Here is a 20,070-nt window from a genome sequence, read left to right as displayed (position 1 = left end):
GAGTCTGGTTGTCATTAATTTTAGACAGGGAAATTTAGACTCGAATTGGTGCAGGAACTTTCTATGACTGCACAGCGAGTCAGTGCCAGTGCTATGTCTAGAATGGGGCCACCTGACCCCTATCTAGATAAAAGAACAAAGAAGTTACTGTCCACATGTTGTTTTCATTTTTGAAACACAAAGATTACATTAAAAATATATATTAAAGATTACATTAAAAAATATATCTCCTGGCCATGAGTTATGTGTATATATTTTTGGAAAATCTAGGAAAAAATAGAGGAGGAAGAAAACTAATTGCCTCTAATTTCACTGTCCAGAGGCAACCACTCCTGACGTCCTTCTAGTCTTTATTCCTTAGCATGTATTTTTAAGCAAACTTTTATATATGTATATGTTTATAGTTACAGGTATATATGGTTGTCATTTACTGAGCAAGTGCTCTAAGTCCATGACCTCATTCAAATCTCATAATAGTCTTAGGAAGTATCTTAAAATGAGCTTCTTTTTTTTTTTTTTTTAAAGATTTTATTTATTTATTTGACAGACAGAGATCACAAGTAGGCAGAGAGGCAGGCAGAGAGAGAGGAGGAAGCAGGCTCCCTGCTGAACAGAGAGCCCGATGCGGGGCTCGATCCCAGGACCCTGGGACCACGACCTGAGCCAAAGGCAGAGGCTCTAACCCACTGAGCCACCCAGGCGCCCCAAAATGAGCTTCTTCTTAGACGTTTGAACACCGAGGCTCAAAGGCCCAACATTACATAGCTGTAAGTGGTAGAGCTAGGATTTGAACTTGGGTCCGTCCATCTGCTTTGAACGTCGGTCATTTTGTCTTTGCACTATTCTGTCTCTCAGAAGGCAGTACTTCAAAGGCTTGCTGTTGACAATTTCATAGCTTGTTCACAGGAAAATGAGACCAGAGCTAAGAGTACTCATCACTCCTTTTCAGTGGCTGAAGTGTAGACCAGCTTTTGTCTGTGCCTTGTCACATTTTCTACGCAACTGGAGGCTCCATGAGGGCAGATATGTTGTGGGGTTCACTGTTGGAATACCAGGGCCTGGAACATAGAGGGGGGCTCAGGAGATGGTTGAAGTTTTAAAAATCAGGAAAAAAAAAACCAAAACCCAGATCTAATATTTTAAGAATGCTTTGGTGGATGAGAAACCTCACAGTGGTTTATCATCTCATGTAACTAAAAGATGGGATGTCGGAGATTCCAGGGTTATTTATGTAACAGCTCAGCATCATTCAGGACCCACCCTGCTTTGCCTCCACCTGCGCTCTGCCTCTTTACACAACCTCCCCAGGTGATGGGCATGCACGTGGAAGTTGGGAGAGGTCACAGCCTGGATGGTGACCTTGGAAGCATCTTGGAGGAAGTGGCATTTGTTTTGGGCCTCAGAGCATCCCTGTGGTTTGTTCCTTTAACTGGTGATGGTCAAGGGCTGGGAGGCAGAAAGCCCCGAGGAGGTTTTTGAGCTTGGAGAATTTTCCAGATTGGCTTGAGCAGAGAGGTTGAAAGACGTGGGAAACTGGGCTGGAGAGGTGAGTTTGGGCTGTTCTGTCTCACCTGCCTCCCTGGGCACACAGCCCTACTCCCGTCACCCTCCCTGGCCCCTCACCAACTCATCAGGGCAGTTACCGACGGTCTGCTTGTGATGGAGGATTTTTACAGCACAAGGGAGAGGAGAGTTGGCATTCAGTGCCATGATGGCCTACGACCGGGGTCAGAGCAGGTCACAGCTTCCTGTGACTCATCATTATCCTATTAAAATCTCCTCACATTTCAGGCTGTGTCATAACTCTGTCACCCCACTCCACTCACTCAGCATGTCAGGTTATTATCCAGTGTGAGATCTTGTAACTTCCTAAGATGGGTTCCGGAGAAGAGGAAATGTAGCGCAACATTGTCATATTCCCACCGAGTCGTGGACAAACGCCCCCTACCAAAAGCAGAAAGGCATTCTGATAACTTCTAGGGCAAAGGCACAGACTTAGAGCGGGAAGTTCTTGGTGGGGGGTGAGGGAGTGGTGCCGCTACAGGGAGTCCCCCCATGATGGCTTCTAACAATCTGATTGCCCTCATGGGGCATCTGCTGCAGTTTTATTCCTGAGTGGGAAGCCAACGACAAGACTGCTGGCTGGCCGAGGAGGCCACGGTTTAAGACAACCCACCAGACTCCTCCCCTTCCTCAACCATCCACTCTGCCACCACAGGCTGCCCTTCCTGTCCCCCTGAGTGTCCATCTGTCCTCTCCTCTTGCAGAGAAGGGGCTAGTCTGTCATCTGTGACTGGGCCCCTCGGTCCCCCCATGGGCCATAACCACCCGAGGGGAAGGGAACATGCCTAATTGAGTCACTTACTAGAATAGGGCCTGGAACATAGCAGGTGCACAGTGTTGGTTAGGAAAATGGATATTAGGAAAGCAAAATGCTGTAGAGTCATGGAAGGTTATGAGTCTTTGTTATTTTGCTTATAGTTTAGGGCATCCCAGGACCACTTAACCATATGACCAGATTCTTCCTGTAGGTGCTCTCTGCCCAGTAGAGGAGTTTTTCATTTGTCCACACTGAGAGTATTTCACATGCTCAAAACCCAAAATGCCTTAAAGATACTCAGTGAGAAGTCTCGGTCCAACCCCTGTCTTCCCACCTCAACTCCCTAGGGGTGTGTACTTTTATTTGTTTCTTGTGTTTTCTTCCACTATTTCTGGTGCTTTTTGGGGGTGCATTCTGTCAGTATTTTATTTCTTTATGCAAATAAAAATTCAAACTTATGTTCTTATTCATTTTTAAAATGTTCTTATTCTTTTTTAAAAAAGATTTTATTTTTAAGTAATCTCTACACCCAATCCGGGGCTCGAACTCACAACCCCCAAGACCAAGAGTCGCATGCTCCGTGACTGAGACTGAGCCAGCCAGGCACTCCCTTTATTGCCACTTTCTAACACAGACAAGGGCACAGCCTATAGACCTTTTGCTGTGACTTGCTTTTTTCACTTAATAATAACACCCGGAGTGTTCCTTATCAGTAAGAGCAGAGAGCATCTTCATTCTTTTCTTGTTTTTAATCTTCTTTCCACAGCCGTGTAGCATTCTGCTGTGAGGGTGTATCCTAATTTAGTTCACCAGATGAGCACTGGGCTGTTTCTGAACTTTGACCGTGTCAGGCAAGTTGCAAAGAAAAACCTTGCGTGTGGTCATTTCCCACGTTGCCATAGGATCTGTTCCCAGACACAGGACGGCTGGATAAAGAGCATGTGGGATTTCAGGAGATTCTGCCAGATGACCTCCTCGTGGGGGGGCGGGGGAGGGCACCATTTCACACCCTCCCCACCCCTGCGGGGCGGGAGGGCACCTGTTCCCCGTAGCCTCCGCAGAGTTGTGTGGTCGAGTTTGGATTGTTGCCAATCAGATTGAGAAATGGTATTTTAGTCCACTTCTCATTTTCACTAATCGAGATTAATCATCTCTTCACATTTCAAGAACATTTGTCTTTTTCTCCAACTGTGTGTCAGGTGCTTTGCCTACTTTTTTTCTCTGGGTTCTTAGCCTTTTTCCTTCTGGTTTTCCTGGAGCTCTCTCTGCAGTGAGGAGATGAAATCATCTGCGGTAGGACTGCGATTTTCCCAGGCATGTTGTTATCTTTCTACTTAAGGTGTAGGTGCCCCCCACCCCTCCTGCCCAACACACACACACAGAAGCTTTGGATTTCTTATGTAGGAAAGTTTATCAATATTTTCTTTTATGGCTTTCAGGTTTAATATCAAAATTAGACAGGTCTTTTCTTATTCCAGTGTTCTGAAGGAATTCCCCCAGAGGAGGTAAAAGGAGGCAGGTGTGGGGCCCCCTCAGAGCAAAGCTGCCAACATCACAGTTTTGTTTGGGACTGAGCCTTGTTCCCACGGGGGGAAGGGTATGCTGCCAGGGGCTGTGCCCACTGCCAAAGGCTTGGTCCAGGCACCCCGCTCATCAGCTTTGCAGTGGCTGGGAAGGGGTTGGATAAGGGGAAATGAAATGTTTGGCAGGCCAGGTGCAGCCAGGTTAGTATAATGAAAGGAAATAGAATTAGAACTTTGAAGTGAAACTCGAGACTCGCATAAACTTGAACCTTTCCTGGGATTTGAAGAGAAGTAATTAATTTACAAACTTTCTCCTTCTATATTAAACTCTACCACACTGGCTCTGGGCAGGAAATATTCTAGAAGACGTTCCCAAATATTGTGAATTCCATCAGCAGATATCAAGCAGATGATATGTTCCCTAAAATATTTAGTACAGTACTGGAGTTTGGAAGAGAGACCGAGGCTCATGATGGCTGGGTTCGAGAAGTTTCGGTGTCAGCTAGACTGGGTCCTCTCCTGCCCCACCACTAGCTGTATGACCTCAGACCAATTGCTTCCCACTTATCTGAGCCTCAGTTTCTTTCTCCTTTAAAAGGGGATACTATTAATAATCAGACCTAAAATTGATTAAGCACCACGTTATCCATCAAGCACCGTATTTGACGTTTTATGTCTGTTAAGCTGTTCACTGTCTTGGATAGCAGTGAAAATTAAATACAGTGAAGTAAAGAGTACCTGGCCCCTTACACATTTTCAGTAAAGGTTCTCTGGTGGTAGTATTATTTGTATGCTTATGAAATCCGATGGGTAGGCTGAATTTAATTGTGGTATTATCTTAGCCGGTCATTCATTCATTCATTCATTCATCCCACAAAGGCTTCTTGAACCCCAACCCTGTGTGGGTGCTGGAACCATAGTGGTGAGGTGGTCTGTGCCCTAAAGAACTTACAGACAAGTGAGGCAGACACACTGGGGGCAAGCAGTGACCACACCCCATGAGGACTTTTCTAGGGACCAGCCAGGGTGCTGGAGGAGCACTAGGGAGGAGCAAACAGCCTTGTCCCAGAGGCTGGGCTTGCCAAACGTGGACAGGATGGGGAGCCAGGTGCCTGGCCCCTCCAGAAGACTGACAACTATTATAGGAATAGGGAATACTTAGAGTAGCTTGTATCTTGTGCCAGAAGTGGTTAATTAATCCCTACAATATGTGCCTGGTGCTATTATTATCCCTGTTTCTCAAACAAGAAACTAAGGCACCAAAAGGCTGCTGGAGGTCACACAGCTGGCGAGTGGTAAGAGCCAGGGCTGGAGCCTGGAAATTCAGCCTCAGAGCTTCTACCTGAAGGTAGATGCAGAGAGGGAAGCAGAGGAGCTCCCCACCGGGAAGTGGGCTGCAGTTCCCCGGAGTGTGTTTGGAGACAGGACTGCACAGGGCAGCGGGACGGAGCAGGTGAGTTGCGTCTTGCCGGGAGACGTGTAAGCAGGCGGCTGCTCTCTGACTTGGGTAGGACGAGCACGGTGGGCTTCACAGATGGACGGCCCCACCTGGGCCGTGAGCACCTCCAGGAATCCGCTGGCCTGAAATTATGGCGTGAATCTCATTTGGCTTGAGGCATTTTTGCCTGTTAAAAAAGAAAAAGCATTAGGCAGAACCAGTTCCTGAAGTTTCTATCAGCTATGGCTCTTTTTTTCCACCTAAAATGTGCTCTGCTGTCCTCATCAGCCCGATGGCTCCTCCTTCAGCTCCCAAGGCTCAACTCACAGCCCACATCTGGTCCTGCTCTAACATCCTGGACTCTCCCGTCCAGTTTCTTTGCTGATAGTTTGACTCTGAGCTTGAGAGAGCAGAGAGACCCTGTCGGTCTGTCCTCGCCCTTTCGCCCCCGGCACAGGGCTGGACTGTAGCAGACCATCAATATGTGATGCACAAATGAGCAACCAGCACTTTTGGTGAATTGGGATTGACAGTCCCCAGAGAGGAGGCATCTGACCGTGATACACACCCCCTTCCAGAAGAAAGAGGCTGGGCATTCTGACCCTGAGCGCCAAGCCACTAGTGTTCTAGAAAGGGGTCTGCAGAGGTGGAAGGCACCTGTTTGATGACGGAGATGGAGAGGCTACACTGGCACCAGGGTAGACCAGTCCTTGGTTAGTACCATCGGTAGCCGCCATATGCCGAGCGTGCAGTGAGACCCCGCCTTCCCTGCAAGGGAGAGACTCCCCAAAGCTCGGTTTCCTTGTTTATAAGGTCAGGCACGCTCAGGAGGAAAACAGTGGGATGGCGTATGAAAAATGATGCCTATCCCTGGCTTGAGTCCTTGGCCAATAAATGCTATTGTGATTGTGACGGTATTCTTTTTTTCATGTGTCGGGTTGTTAGATACTCTATTTAATTTTCAAGCTGTCCTTGGGATCTAAGCTATGATTCTCATGTTTTAGGGAGAGGACCCTCAGGCTTTGATGAGTTAAGGGACTACCTGCTCAGGGTTCCACCCAGAGTTAGGGGCAAGGCTGGGATTCAAACCCAGGTCTGCCTTGCCCCCAAAGCCAATTCTCTTTCTATTCACTGGTATCCGAAGTGGGCCATCAACACAATAGAGACAGGTCTCACTTGCGTGGGAGGTGCTGGACAGAATCCCAAAATGAGGGGCTCTTCTGGCTACGGCCAAGTGGAACCCTTCCATGCTGCCTTGTTGCTCTGGGTTTTGCCCTCCCAGCCTTTCTCCTGCTGCCTCCTCTCCTGGAATGTCCCTCCCTCAGAGTCTGCCCCTCAAAGTCTAACTCGTCCTTGTAAAGGCGAAGGACGCAGCCACAAGCCAGGGGGCCCTGTGTGGCCCTCTCTTAAGTTAGGATTGTGTGCGTGTCCTCGGGTGTGAAAGAGAACATTGAAAACAGACTGGAGGTAAATAAGATAAAACAATAGTTCGCTGTGTTGAGAGGGGCTTGGATTTACAGAGATTTTTCTATTTTCCAAAGTTAAAAAAATGAATATGGATGATTTGGGGGAACAGGAAACAAAGTTATTTTAAAAACCCAGACTGTTGTCTTCAAGGCGCAGCTCAGATGCCCCCTCCTGTGTGGAGCCATGATGTGGCCTGGAGTGTGTTCACCTGGCAGGGTCTCCGTCCCTGCCTGTCTTTGCCCCCGTGCGTATCTCCGAGCAGAATGGCTCCAGGTATCCTGGCTCCCAGGGCAGCTGAGGGCAGTCTTGGGAGGTTTGGGGGCTCTTAGTCTCTGTTAAGTTCATGTCATCATTCCCCCAACAGCCTTTTAAGGTAGGCGTGATGATCATCCTCAGTTTCAGAAACGGTCTGGAAGCTGAAACAAACTCATTACAACGTCCGAAAAGTCCTTTTCCAGATCCTGTCCCCGTCCCCCACAGGGACACAAGCTGGGGTCATCATGATCGTATGGGTCCCCGTGTCTTGCCTGTCCCTCGCCTTCTCTACTTTCTTTCCCCTGACTTGGTCCCACCTTCCTTGCCATCTGGTTCCCATCTCTGACACACTTCAAGAGTTACAGCTCACTTACCACTGCCTCCAGGAAGCCTTCTGTGAAGCCTCTGCTTTCTCAGGCTCCCGCTTGCCTACCTGTATTACAGCATTTATCACTTCTTACTAAACTTGGCCTTTCTCGCCACTGTTTGTCTTTCTCTTTCTCCAGCCAGACTGAAGGACAGGAGTCTAATTTCTTTATTCCCAGTGTCTAGCTGGCATAAATTAGGTATTCAGTGAATATTTGTTGAATTAATTAATATAGTCATTTCAATGGCCCTGTAAAGTGACCATTTACAAATGAAGAAAAATGAGGGGTTTGCTCAGTCACAGCCAGTGAGTTTTGGCACTGATTCTAGAACATAGATCTTTTGATATCTAGTCCAGCTTGGCTGAAATGCTGAAATTTAAAGAAGCAGAGGAGAAAAATTCTGCCAGTTCTAAGCAGAATGGAAACTGGTCCAATCGTGGTCCAACATAAGCTGAGAGGTTGTTTATATGCTTTTCCTTGTTTAAGGAAAAAACTCAGTTGATCGTGTTTTTTAACGCTGCCTTTTATTTCTTTTCAATTATTTGCTTAGTATAATTTCTAGGAGTTGGAATGTGAGGTCAGGTGACCGTGCATTTTAGATGGCTCTCAATATTGGTAAGCAGTTGGTAAATTGGTAAGCAACTGCCAAATGGATTACCAAAAACTTTGTACCAGTTAACACTACCTTCAGAAGTATGTGAGTGTCAGTTTTACCACTTACACACCAGCACTGGGAATTATCATTACTTAACCTTTTCGTTACTCTCAGAGATGTAAAGTTGCACCTCATTATTATTTTCTTTTTTATTTCTCTGTGAACAGCTGAGGTTGAGTGTTGTTTTCTGTGTCTGTCTATATTCTTGTGAGACTCACATGTTCGCTCTCCTTATTGTGCTACTTACTTTCTGATGATAGTCGAAGGCATTTGTGGAAGACAGACCTGGCTATTTAGTGGAACAGGCACTGTTAGGAGGAAACACAAAGATGAGTATGAGAGTGTTTGTGTCCGTTATGAGGCTTTTGGTGGCAGGGAAGAGAATATCCAATGAAAAGAGGTTTTATGAACTAAGAAAATTTTATTACCTCACAAAACAGGGAGGCAGCTGCACTGGGGATTGGCTAATCAGGCACAACGTGACCCTTAGATCCCCCAGTACCCACCCCCTTTCCTCTCTGCCCCCTCAGCAAGGACTTCATGCTGAGGCTGCTCTCTTCCCAGCTGAAAGCTCACCGCTCTGGGTCTGCTCTGCCATGTTCAAGAACAGGACAGACCAGACTCTCTCGGCTGCTAGTCTGTTTGCTTTTGCACAAAACAGAAGATACTGGTTTTTTTTTTTTTTTTCACAGTTTTGGAGGACAGAAGTTCAAAATCAAGGCCTCCAATTCCTTTTTGGTAGGGAAAAATATCTTTCCCAGAAGCTTGCAGAGAGCTTTTCCGTAAGTCTGATAGGCCAGCACCAAGTCACCTGCCACACCGACCCCACCAGTGGCTCCATGGGTAGATTTAAATTCATCAACATTCAGCTATTTGGGATTCAAAGGGGAATCACCCCCACCCTTGACACGTGGTTCCCTCTACACTGCGGTTCTGTGAATGAGCAAGAAGCTGAGTATGTACAGTGGTTGAATAAGCAGCCGCAGTATCTGCCACAGATACTAATTAATCAGAATTATACCAATCTTTTTGTTTTTTAATTTTTAATTTTTTAATTATTTTTATTAACATATAATGTATATTTGCCCCAGGGGTACAGGTCTGTGGATCATCAGGCTTACACACTTCACAGCACTCACCGTAGCACATACCCTCCCCAGTGTCCATCACCCAGCCACCCTCTCCTTATCCCCTCCCCCCAGCAACCCTCAGTTTGTTTCGTGAGATTAAGAGTCTTTTATGGTTTGTCTCCCTCCTGATCCCATCTTGTTTCATTCCCCCCTTCCACGACCCCCCGCCCTGCCTCTCAAATTCCTCATATTAGAGAGAGCATATGATAATTATCTTTCTCTGATTCACTTATTTCACTCAGCGTAATACCCTCTGGCTCCATCCACGTCGTTGCAAATGGCAAGATTTCGTTTCTCTTGATGGCTGCGTAGTATTCCATTGTCAGATTTATACCAATCTTGATAAATTTTCATCAAGAAAATATTTTCTGAACTCTATTAGGCTAATTCATTTAAAAATGTCTTTTCACTAAGCATACTTCACTTTCTTCCACTTTCATTTTTGTTTCATTGAAATCTTTTCTCTGGGTACGGATCCTTTTCCATATAAAATTTATGCCAGAGATTTATTTCACTGACCATTTTACATGTTCTTTATAAATTTAGTTGACTGTAGTTGTAGGCTTTGACATCACTAATTTTCTCTTGAGATTATAATCCATACTGGTCTTCTTGGGTCAAATTTTGTGGACCAAGAAATTTTATGTTGACTATTTCTATTAATAGGCTTTATCAGGAATCAGATGAGGGTCGTTATATGTATTTCTCAGCTAATCCACGATGAAATTATGAGAGTTCTTTTTAGACGCAAAGTTGGATCTGTTATTCAGGTCTGGCCTGATGCCTGTTTTCAGAGGGCTGTAAGCCAAGAATGGCTTTTATAGATGAATATTTGTAATCTGCTCAATGGTAGAGAATATGAACTTTAAACCCCAGTTTAGAAAAATGTTAACCACCTCCCCCAAAGCAATCTCATTTATTCTTATTAGTAGACATATTACAAAAACTGTACTCAATTGCTATTATTTTGTTTTGAATTTTATCAATAAAAGCTTTGTGGAAATTTGTCTACCCTTGTTATATAAATATGACATGGTAGTTTTGATTTTGCCTCTTGGCCCCCAAGCCCTAACATATTTAGTATCTGGCCCTTTACAGAGAAGTCGGCTAGTGCCGCTCTGTGATCTTGCTATCCTGAGTCTCCTGGGCACTGACTTCCCCTCCCTTACCCCATACTTCTCCGTGGGGTTAGCAGGAGCAAATGGTGAGTTCTTAGGGTCTGAATCATAGAGTCCAGGCATCCAGCTGCAGTTGGAAAAATAGTAAATCGGGTGAACACAGTCATATTGCTCAGTGATAGAGACAGCTCTTCAACTCTGACGAATTTCATCAAATTAAAAACGCCAGGTACTCTAAGAGTTTTCTGTATAAGTCAGTTTCCCTTTGTCCTTATTCAAGAAGATATCTAACATGTGGGAAGAGCCCAACTGTCACTGCTTTCAAAGCATCAGCTTTCGAGTTTTCTTCAATTCTTGGGCGCCGTGGGCTGCTTGGGAGAGTACTTTTCCTGCTGAAGGTCACTCCTTTTTCTTTCCTTTAACAGATGAGGAAAAAGAAAACAATAGAGCATCCAAGCCCCACTCCACTCCTGCTACTCTGCAATGGTAAGTTCATTTTCAGCAAGTCCTCTCTTGATGGGGCCCTCGCGCAACTGTCACTTCCTACCCGCGGAGCAGGGTGTCACTGGGAGGTCTGATATTGTCCTGAGAACTTGATATCCCATAGCTCACATGCAATCAGTTTGATTTGCGGCTCTGTATAAAATACTCAACTTAGATCCTGCCTGGAGATTTGGATTTCCATATTTGTTATATTTTTGGGGAGATTTTGTGTCCCGTCATCAAGACCCTGGCAAGGGCTGGATCCCCCAAGGGTGTTGCTCACTGACTTTCTGGAATGAGTTGTTACAATTAACAACGTTGCAGCAAATTACAGAAACATAGGTCTGTTCACCCCTACCAAAGAGTCCTTCATGGGTTCATATTTAATTGCAACTATAATACAATTATTTTAACATTAATAACATGAACAAGCATTACCTACTTCAGTGGCTTTCCTTTCGGTATCTGGAATTCCTGGACTTGGTGCAACACCTAACGGATGTTGTTTGAGTGGCTGCTCTCATGTTTGAGGTGTACAGATCAATTCTCCTGTAAGAGGCTCACTTAGATCGTGTTGTAGCTTTCCCCCAAACATCGTTTCAGTTAAGGCTGTTATTTCCACTGGCAGCCCAGCCCAGCAAACCTGAGGAGATTAAGGAAGGAAGGGGAGGGAGGAAGGACTGGGGAAGGGAAGGCACGAAGACCTAGTATGTGCCAGACTCCACGCGAGGAGCTTCCAATACGTGCCTTGTGCCTGGTCTCAGTCTCACGGTTCTCTGAAGTTGATATTGTTGTGCCCATTTCACAGATGAGGAAAATAAAGCTTAGACAGTTAAGTCATTTGCCTGAATCTACATAGAGCCATGAAGGGGCAAAGGCAAGAACCTGGCTGGGTCTCTTTAACTGCAAAGCCCCTGCTTTGGAAGAAAGGAAGAGAAGACTCGGGAAGGATAGAGAGGAGAGAACAAATGAGAAGAGGAAGCAGGTGGGCTTTGATGAGCACATCGCATTAGATTCTCTTGACTAATCCACGCACAGGTCGGGGGAAGACAGCATTGGGGGAAAGCATGCAGGAGCATAACTCAATCTTCCCTAACGAGGGTCTCCACATTCGGCTCGCTTGGCTGCCAGGAGAGTAAGGTTGTTTGCAGGAGCTTGATTTCCAGACTTTGGCTTTTTTCCATCGTTTTGTCCCTATATTCTTTTCCTTGTTGCATTTGCTGCTTTTGGCTTTCTTTAAAATTCTACTCTATTCCCTGGTCACACCTCTGCCTGCACCCTTCCCCCTAAATTATGATCACACAAATTCCCATAATGCCAGGACATCTAACGAGGCATCCATACGAAGGAATTAGGGCACGGGAGTTTCTAGAAATGCAAGGCACCAGCAGACACCCTGACTTAAATAACCTGAACACAGCGCATGTTTCAGAATAAAAGACGTGAATGGGAGCAAAAGAAAATCACCGTATTCGTGCCTATTTCTCTAGGATTCTCGACATCTGCCTGGCAATCGTGAGGTGGTAGACAGTGCCACATCTTAAGTCCGACTGCCAGAATGAATGCCCCGCTGTGCCTCTCCTCAGCTGGGGAACCTTGGACAAGGTCCTTAACCTCCCTGTGCCTCAGTCTGCTCACCTGTGAAATGAGGAGAGCAGTGGTGTCTAACTCCTAGGGAGAGTCGTCAAGAGGGAACGAATTCATGCAGACGAAGTGCTTGAAGTGTCTGACGTCAGATCCGACTGTGCGGCATATCCTCCCTTCTGAGTTGCCTGGGCATCCTGGGGTCAGGGCTTCTCTCCTTCCTGCTGTAGGCACCGTCGGTTCACTCCTACCCTCCCTAATATCTGTTTCTACGTAAAGGGTCACATAGATGATTCCAGAAGAAATGACATCTTCCAATTCACAAAGTCAGGCAGGAGATTTTTTTAAAAAGTAACTCTTAATTTCAAGGCCAAATCAGATTTGAGAATTTGGCAATTTTTGTTTTATTATTATCAAAAGACATCAAGTTGTTTGAAGAACATCAAATTGCTCTCCAGTTCTCTTTCTATGTAGAAGACAGAATTTTAGTCACTAATTCAGGAAATGTTGGTCAAGCACCTACTATTTGCCACACCCTGTTTCTAGGCTCTGATAATGTACCAGTGAATCAGACAGCCCAGGAATAGGGACCGAGGGGAGGTGAATTTATAATGATGTAGAAGTATCCTGTTAATGATAAAGAAACAAGGAATACATTAGATGCTGACAGGGGCTGTGCGGAGAATTTGAATCGGCTGACAGGGTAGTGTCTCAGAAGGTATTTTAGGTGGAGTGGTGAGGGAAAGCTTCCCAGAGGAGGTGACATTTAAGTGGACACTTGTATGACAAGAAGTCCTCACTGACAACATGACAATGTGAGAATCAGGGTTGGGGAACATTCTAGGCAGGGGAACAGCTTCTAAAAAGGCTGTACTATTGTAGGTCGGGCTTTCCCAGAGGCAGTCTGAGCAGAGACCTGCTCTCTGCAGGTCTCTGGGTGTTTTATTCTGGTGTGCCCCCAGTATCGGCACGTGGAGGTATGAGGAACTCTAGGGTAGGCAGGGCTGGGGGGTGTCAGGTTAACAGGAGGCTGTGGCAGAGCCTTCAGCAATCTCTAAGGGACTTCTGAGGCTGGGCTGGCCCTTCAGAGAGACCAGAATCTAGGCAATGGATCCAAGTCTTTACCTCCTCCCCCGCTTGCCCATCACTGGATGTCAGCGGTTCCCTGGGAGGAGGGTGAAGCTTTGGACAAGTCAGTGTTCTTCACATTCTGCTGAGGACAACTCCCTTGGACGGATTCAGTCTCAGTACCAACCTCCCAGCAGTGAGGAAGGATGCCTCAGTCCTCAGGAGTAACCTGGGCACACACCACAGTGTCTGCCACTCCCTCCAGGATGGGAGGCAGGCCCAGCTTGTTCAAGGAACCATAGGAAGCAGCCAGCGTGGGACACAGCAAGAGATAGGAGAGAGATAAAGATAGGGAGAGGGAGTCAGGGGAGAGGATCTGTGAACAGCAGGAAGGACTCTCTTTTTAAAAGATTTTATTTACTTGTTTGTTTATTGAGTTGGGGGGAGGGGCAGAGGGAGAGAAAAAATCCCAGGCAGACTCCATGCTAAATAAGGAGCCCGCCGTGGGGCTCAGTCCCACAATCCAGAGATCATGACCTGAGCCGAAACCAAAAGCTGGGCGCCCAACCAATTGAGCCCCCCAGGCGCCCCAATATTTCTCTTTTAAAATTTTCTTTTATTTAAAAAATTTTTTAAATGATGTTCAGTTAGCCAACATATAGTACATCGTCCGTTTTTGATACAGTGTTCAAGGATTCATTAGTTACATGAAACACCAAGTGTTCATCACAGCACAGGCCGTCCTTAATACCCATCAGCCAGAATTTCTCTTAAATAAAAACAGAGTCGTGCTTCAGTCTGTAGTGGAAGACGCGTGACCTCCTATATGTAAAGTTGCACTTGAGCAAAATTTTTAGAATGTAGTTTCAGCGCAAATACTTTGTCTTTGAAAAGGAACTGGATGCACCCTCCATTTCGCAAGGGAAAACGGTATCATTCAGCCCGCGTACCCTTCCTGCTCTGGGCGCCAGCGAGTTCAGAGCTAAATCTGTGTTCATGTATTTTTCCCCTTCTTCCCTTCTCTGACTTTCTTCTCTTTCTTTTGTTAACATTGTAGAAAAAGACAAGATACAAATTCAATACTTATTTTTGCTTCTATTTTATTTTATTTAATGTACACGAGGGATATATTTCCTCTTTTAAAAACGGAAATATCGTTTATGAGGCTAACTTGGTTGTAGTTCCTGCCTCTTCCCCCAGAGCAGCCCTGTCACCAGTGAGAAGTGTGCTTGTGTGTTTACTGTCCTTGTGGACACGTTTACGTGTCTGTGTACCAACACAAGTTTCCAAATTCTGATTTTTAGGATTTCGTATTTCTTCCTTTCTGAAAGGAACGCAGACATATTGCACTAAAAATACGCTTCTATATTGACCCATGGCTTGCTCTTTCCTCACTGGAAGGTCTCAAAGCCATCCCCATGTTAGTCGGTAAAGAGCAGACCCATTGTAACCGCTGCGCATGATTCCATGGATTTCGCCACTTGCCTTTTTTTTTTTTTTTAAAGATTTTTTTATTTATTTGTTATAGAGAGAGAGATACAGAGCGCAAGCACAGGCAGACAGAGTGGCAGGCTAGAGGCAGAGGGAGAAGCAGGCTCCCTGCCGAGCAAGGAGCCCGATGTGGGACTCGATCCCAGGACGCTGGGATCACGACCCGAGCCAAAGGCAGCCGCTTAACCAACTGAGCCACCCAGGCGTCCCGCCACTTGCCTTTTGATGGGCATCTATGTTGTGTCCACATCTCATCTGCGCCCTTACAAACAGCGCTGCTGGGAACCTCTACATACCTGCCCCCTTGCCCACCTGCGGGAATGTTCTCCATGTTGGGGTCAAGAAGTAGAAGAGTTGGGTGCTCAGAAAATATTAATGGGAATAAAATTTGTCCTCTCAAATGGTTTTGCCACTTTGTATCTTCACCCACCGTACAAAATACTTAGAAAAAAAGAGCGGTGGGGGGCACCTGGCTGGATCAGTTGGTTAAGTGTCTGACTCTTGATTTTGGCTTAGATCATGATCTCCGGGGTGTGAGATTCAGCCCTGCATCAGGGTCCGTGCTGGGCTTGGAGCCTGCTTGGGATTCTCTCTCTTTCCCTCTCTCTCTGCCCCTCCCCCATCCCACTCTTTCTCTCTCTAAAGAAAAATAAAAAAGAAATAGGACCCGAGCTCTACACCATTGCATCTCATTCTCCGAGGCAAGTGCATGCTTCACGCCGTCCCCTCTCTGCAGTGGCATTGTGCAGCCCCTCAGGACCGCGAGGGGGGCAGGCCCAGAATAGGGCATTGGTTTCCTTGCCAAGAGGCCCGACTGTGCTGGGCTCTCTTGGGATGCTCGGCTTGTTTTGGGAATTGGGGTAGGAGCCATTTGCTTCCCCACCTTCTCCCTCCTTGCCACGAGGCCCCTCACCATCACCCTCGAGACCACCCCCCCTCTAAGAACCAATAATACAGGGGCCAAGCAGCCTCAAATAATTGGGGCCACGTGATCTGGAGGCAGCTCCCAGCAGAAAACAGGCAAATATTGTCAAATGCCTTCTGCCGAACACTTTCCAGCATCCTTGGTCACGAGGGTTAGTAAAGCCCAAGCCGCTGGGGAGGGTGAGCGCTGCTGGAGACCCGGCCGCACAATAACCTCTATTCAAGCAGAGGATTTGGGAATGGAAAGCAGCCTGTTCCTCTATCCTGGCCCGCTCGCTGCCGGCACATGTCCCCCTGCGCAGCCCTGCCCTCTCACACACCTCCCTGTCGCCTATGGGCGCCAATCAGTGTTCGAGACATCCTTCCTTTCAGCAGGTCACAGAGGGAGGGAGGTTCTTCCCCAATGGAAGACGGTAGAAGACCAAACTGTCACTTTGTTGGGGAGCATTTTTTTTCCTTTTCTTTTGAAAAAACTAAAATGAAGTCTTGGGTGATTGACAGCCTTTCAATAGTTCAAATTAATATGAAACAATATAAATTAATAATTTATTATATGTATATTATTATGTAATAATATATTATATATAATATAATATAGATTAATAAATTAAACAGTACAAATTAATACGAAACAAAATAAATTTTGTGTTTCCCTTTAAAATGCTCTTGGGGGCCAGAGGTAGAACGCTGGGCTTCGTGCTGTTCCAAAGAAGCGTGTTGAAGTTTTACACCAGATCACAGCTTCTAGACCAGAGTCATTGAGAGTGACCGACGCCTGACGTTTTGTACCCCTCTCTGACTTGATCCCTTACTCAGCAGTGACATGATCTTATTTGCTTCCATCATAGGAGTTCCCCCACCTGGTTCTGGAAAGGCAGGCCAAACGTTTTTAGGTCAGACACAGCCAGAGCTGTTAGGTAATGCCAGGAGGTGGGGTGGCGTCCTCTGCTGCCGATGGAGAGACAAGGTCAGGGCCCCATGAGGCGTGGGACTCAGAGCATGAGAAGATGTGGTGTGGCACTAGGAGTCTTTTTTTTTTTTTTTTTTAGTATTTTGTGCTGTGGTTAAAATATAATACGGTAAAGGCATTTGAGCGGGCAGTTCTGTAGTCCCACTAACGTTTCCCTGTGTGTCCCGACCACTCCCACTTCTTGACCCCAACATGGCAAACACTCCCACAGGTGTTCATGAGGGTGAAGTAGAGATGCGTAGAGACAGGGAAGGGATAGAAAGAGAATATCAAGAGGGGGGATGGCTCGTGGTGGAGAATGGTGCCCAAATCACCTCAGCTGTCAGGGGTGCCCCCAGAGCTCTGGGCTGCCCTCCCCCAGGCCAGCCCCGACAGAAGCATCAGCAACAGTGCAGAACTGTGACACGGTACTGTTAGATGATGCTGAATTTTTGTCCAGAAAAAAAAAAAAAGTGGGGGGAGCGACTTAAACCAAAAAAATGAACATAAGGATTCTAGAACCTGGCTAATCCCAGGCCTTTCTGGAATACCAACCCAGTAGTTTATAGGCCAATCGGCCAATCACAGGTTATGGAGGAGCCTCAATTCCTGGAGGTTCTGATCCAATTCCAATTCCATAATTACAATGGCAGCGCTAAGTCCCTGAGTCAGTCTGTTGCTCCGCATCAGCCAGATCTACAGCTCAAGTGAGCTTGCACCAGGTGGCATCACCAGTTGAGCTCTCTTGTTCCTTGTGAGAACCCTGTAGAGTCAGCAGGACTGCGAGCCCTGTTTAAAGAGGAGGAAACCAAGCTGGCAGCTGTATGCAGCAGAGGGTCACAGTCTCACTCCATCTGAGCAGGGGAATGCCTGACTCCCAAGAAGGCCCCTGAAGGGGAAGCAGAGTCAGCCGAGGTCCTGGGACAATTACCAGAGCCACCTCAATGCGGGTGTCTGGTTGGTGTGTCTACCCAGGAGCAAATCGTGGACTTAAGTGCTATTGGATAAAATGGATCGGTTTTGTTTGTTTGTTTGGGCTTTTTATACTATCAGCCTCACATCTGGTCGGAGCCAGAGCCCCCTATTTCGTATGTAGTTATTGTCTGGTGCTGTTCTCTCTTTGGTTCCCATCTTCTTCGGATCAACCATCGGCTTCCTAAAGGCAATGGCGGGAATTGTGTATTGGTGTTCAATGCTGTCTTCTACAGCCTGGCACATAGTAGGTGCTCAATAAATGTGTGCTGGCTCACTGACCCCACCATGAATGTCAGGCCATAGCATAGTGAGGGCTTTAGAAGTTCAAACTGCAAGCCTAGCTTTTCCCAGCACAACTTTGGGCAAGTCCCTCCCCTCCTCCATGTGATGGAGATAATGTTACCCACCTTGCGCCAGTAGCTATAGAAAACGTAACTATGCCTGGCATACTGTAGGCACTGGAAAATATAAATACGTTCATATGAATCAGGGTTTTTCTTTAATCACCTAGGTTTTAAGATTCAAAAAAAAAAAAAAAAAACAGAAAAACAAAGCTCTTCTGATCTGTACAAAAATCTGTTTTCCTTCCTTGCCACCGCCTCCTCTGTTCTTCCTTCTGAAGTATTGACTGCCTGTGTTCAGGGCTAGGAACTCCGCTAACATAAACAGGGGTTCAGTTTGGTTCCTGCCTTCGCAGGACTCTCACTCCAAGATGTGAAACATTCTGGGAATCTTCCGCCGTAACCTAGAATAACATGGGCAGGTGTCCTAACCCGGCTTCCTCTCTGCCGGCCGGCGGGCTGTTGGCTGTGCGTGGATTCTCGTTGAATCCCTCTGTGGCCTTGGGGAAATCATTTGGGTCATTTTACCAAAGAAGGAGGCAAGAATCTGAGAGTTCGAGCAGCACCGCCGAGACCGTGGCGCTTGCGAGCGGCGGAGGCGGGATATAAACCCAGCGAGTGCCACCTGGGAACCCACCTTGGAACCCAGTGCTGCTGCTCAGCGAAGGCGGCGGGAGCCGCAGAAGGATCCAAGGGCCATGGAGAGGCCCAACAGGCAGGGAGAGCTGTAGGGGCAGAGGCCGGGCCTCCTGTCCACACGCTGTTCTCCACGCACGGGGCTGGGTGCCGGGAGGTGCGCATCGCAGCGCCCTGCACGTTATGGAGCGCACGAATTAGGGAATCAGGCAAGGAGGAAGAACCGGTGAAGAGGCCGTCCTCGGGGGCTGGGTGGGCATCAAACACGGCGTCAGGAGAGAGGAATCCGAGCTGGGCCGTGGGCCCATTGGCTGGAGCCAAGTGTGTGCGCAGAGGAGTGGGTTGGCGGAAGCCTGGAGAAGTAGTCAGGGGTCCGATGTGGGGGTCTTAGATGCCAAGGGAGGGAGTTAGGACTTCACAGAGGCAGAGGGAAGCCACAGCTGGGTTTGGATCACCATCTGGCCTCTGATCGCTTAGCAAGCGTGTTTTCACAGATTTTTAAGTCTCGGACAACTCTGAAAGCCTCAGTAATAAGTTACTATGTCCAACGAAGTTTTTTAAAAAAAACCCTGCTGTCTGATCTTCTGGGAAAATGGAAGAGGAGGGCTCTGTTACAGACATGTCTGCAAGGACCTGGGGAGAGGAGACTCGGAACCGAACGCTCAGGTGTCCATAGAAGAGAACAGGTTGCTCAGGCGATGGGCAGGGCCCGTTGTGCTGGTGCGGAGATGTTCGCTGCCAGCGCCCTGCGCCCCCAAACCTCGTGAGGAGGTCTTCCTCAAACTGTGTACTGCAGATAATGACTCCTGCTGGCTCCTGGACGGAGTTCATTATCTCCGCATAATAGGATGGGCTCGATTCAAATATGATCACGTTATTAAATAGAAGATCAGAAAATGGAAGACGTGGGGAATTTTTTGGTGATCATTAAAAATATCCAGGTATAATGGAGTATTGTTCACCATGTCAGACTAATGATGTCCTCCACAAGTGAGGAGGAAAAGGGGAGATTTCATCAGATATGAAGAGAAATAATTAACTGCCTTTCTTTCTGCGGTGCCTTGGTCAGCGAAGCGTACATTCCAATTAGCAACTTGAGTACACATGCGGACCTCTGGACTTCGTAAGGAGGTTTGGGGAAAGGTATCATGACGCTCTTTCTGTGGAAACTCATCAAGCATCGAAGTCACCCTGAATGCCAGTTACAACTATTCAGTCGCAGAGCTTATTAAAATGCTTCATAGTCATAAGCCACCTGGATACCTTGAGGAATAAAACGTTCGTAGAAACGTTCTTCTTTAGAAGGCTCTGGCCTCTGGCAGGTAACTGCTTAATTAACTCAGCC

The 20,070-nt window shown here is 46.9% G+C and overlaps 1 protein-coding gene across 5 annotated transcripts in view; it reads left to right on the top strand.

The window, feature by feature from the left end:
* Positions 1–20,070, top strand: part of RFX4 (regulatory factor X4) — a 157,773-nt gene that overhangs the window by 35,451 nt on the left and 102,252 nt on the right. For all 5 annotated transcript variants that reach the window (XM_032346506.1, XM_032346509.1, XM_032346508.1 and 2 more), the window contains one exon: positions 10,700–10,760. In XM_032346506.1, coding sequence (XP_032202397.1) covers positions 10,700–10,760 — 61 coding nt within the window. The remainder of the gene's footprint in view (positions 1–10,699; positions 10,761–20,070) is intronic.

The sequence above is a fragment of the Mustela erminea genome, chromosome 6 (genome assembly GCF_009829155.1).
Source record: "Mustela erminea isolate mMusErm1 chromosome 6, mMusErm1.Pri, whole genome shotgun sequence".
Lineage (NCBI taxonomy): Eukaryota > Metazoa > Chordata > Mammalia > Carnivora > Mustelidae > Mustela > Mustela erminea.
This window is presented reverse-complemented; position numbering and strand designations above follow the sequence as displayed.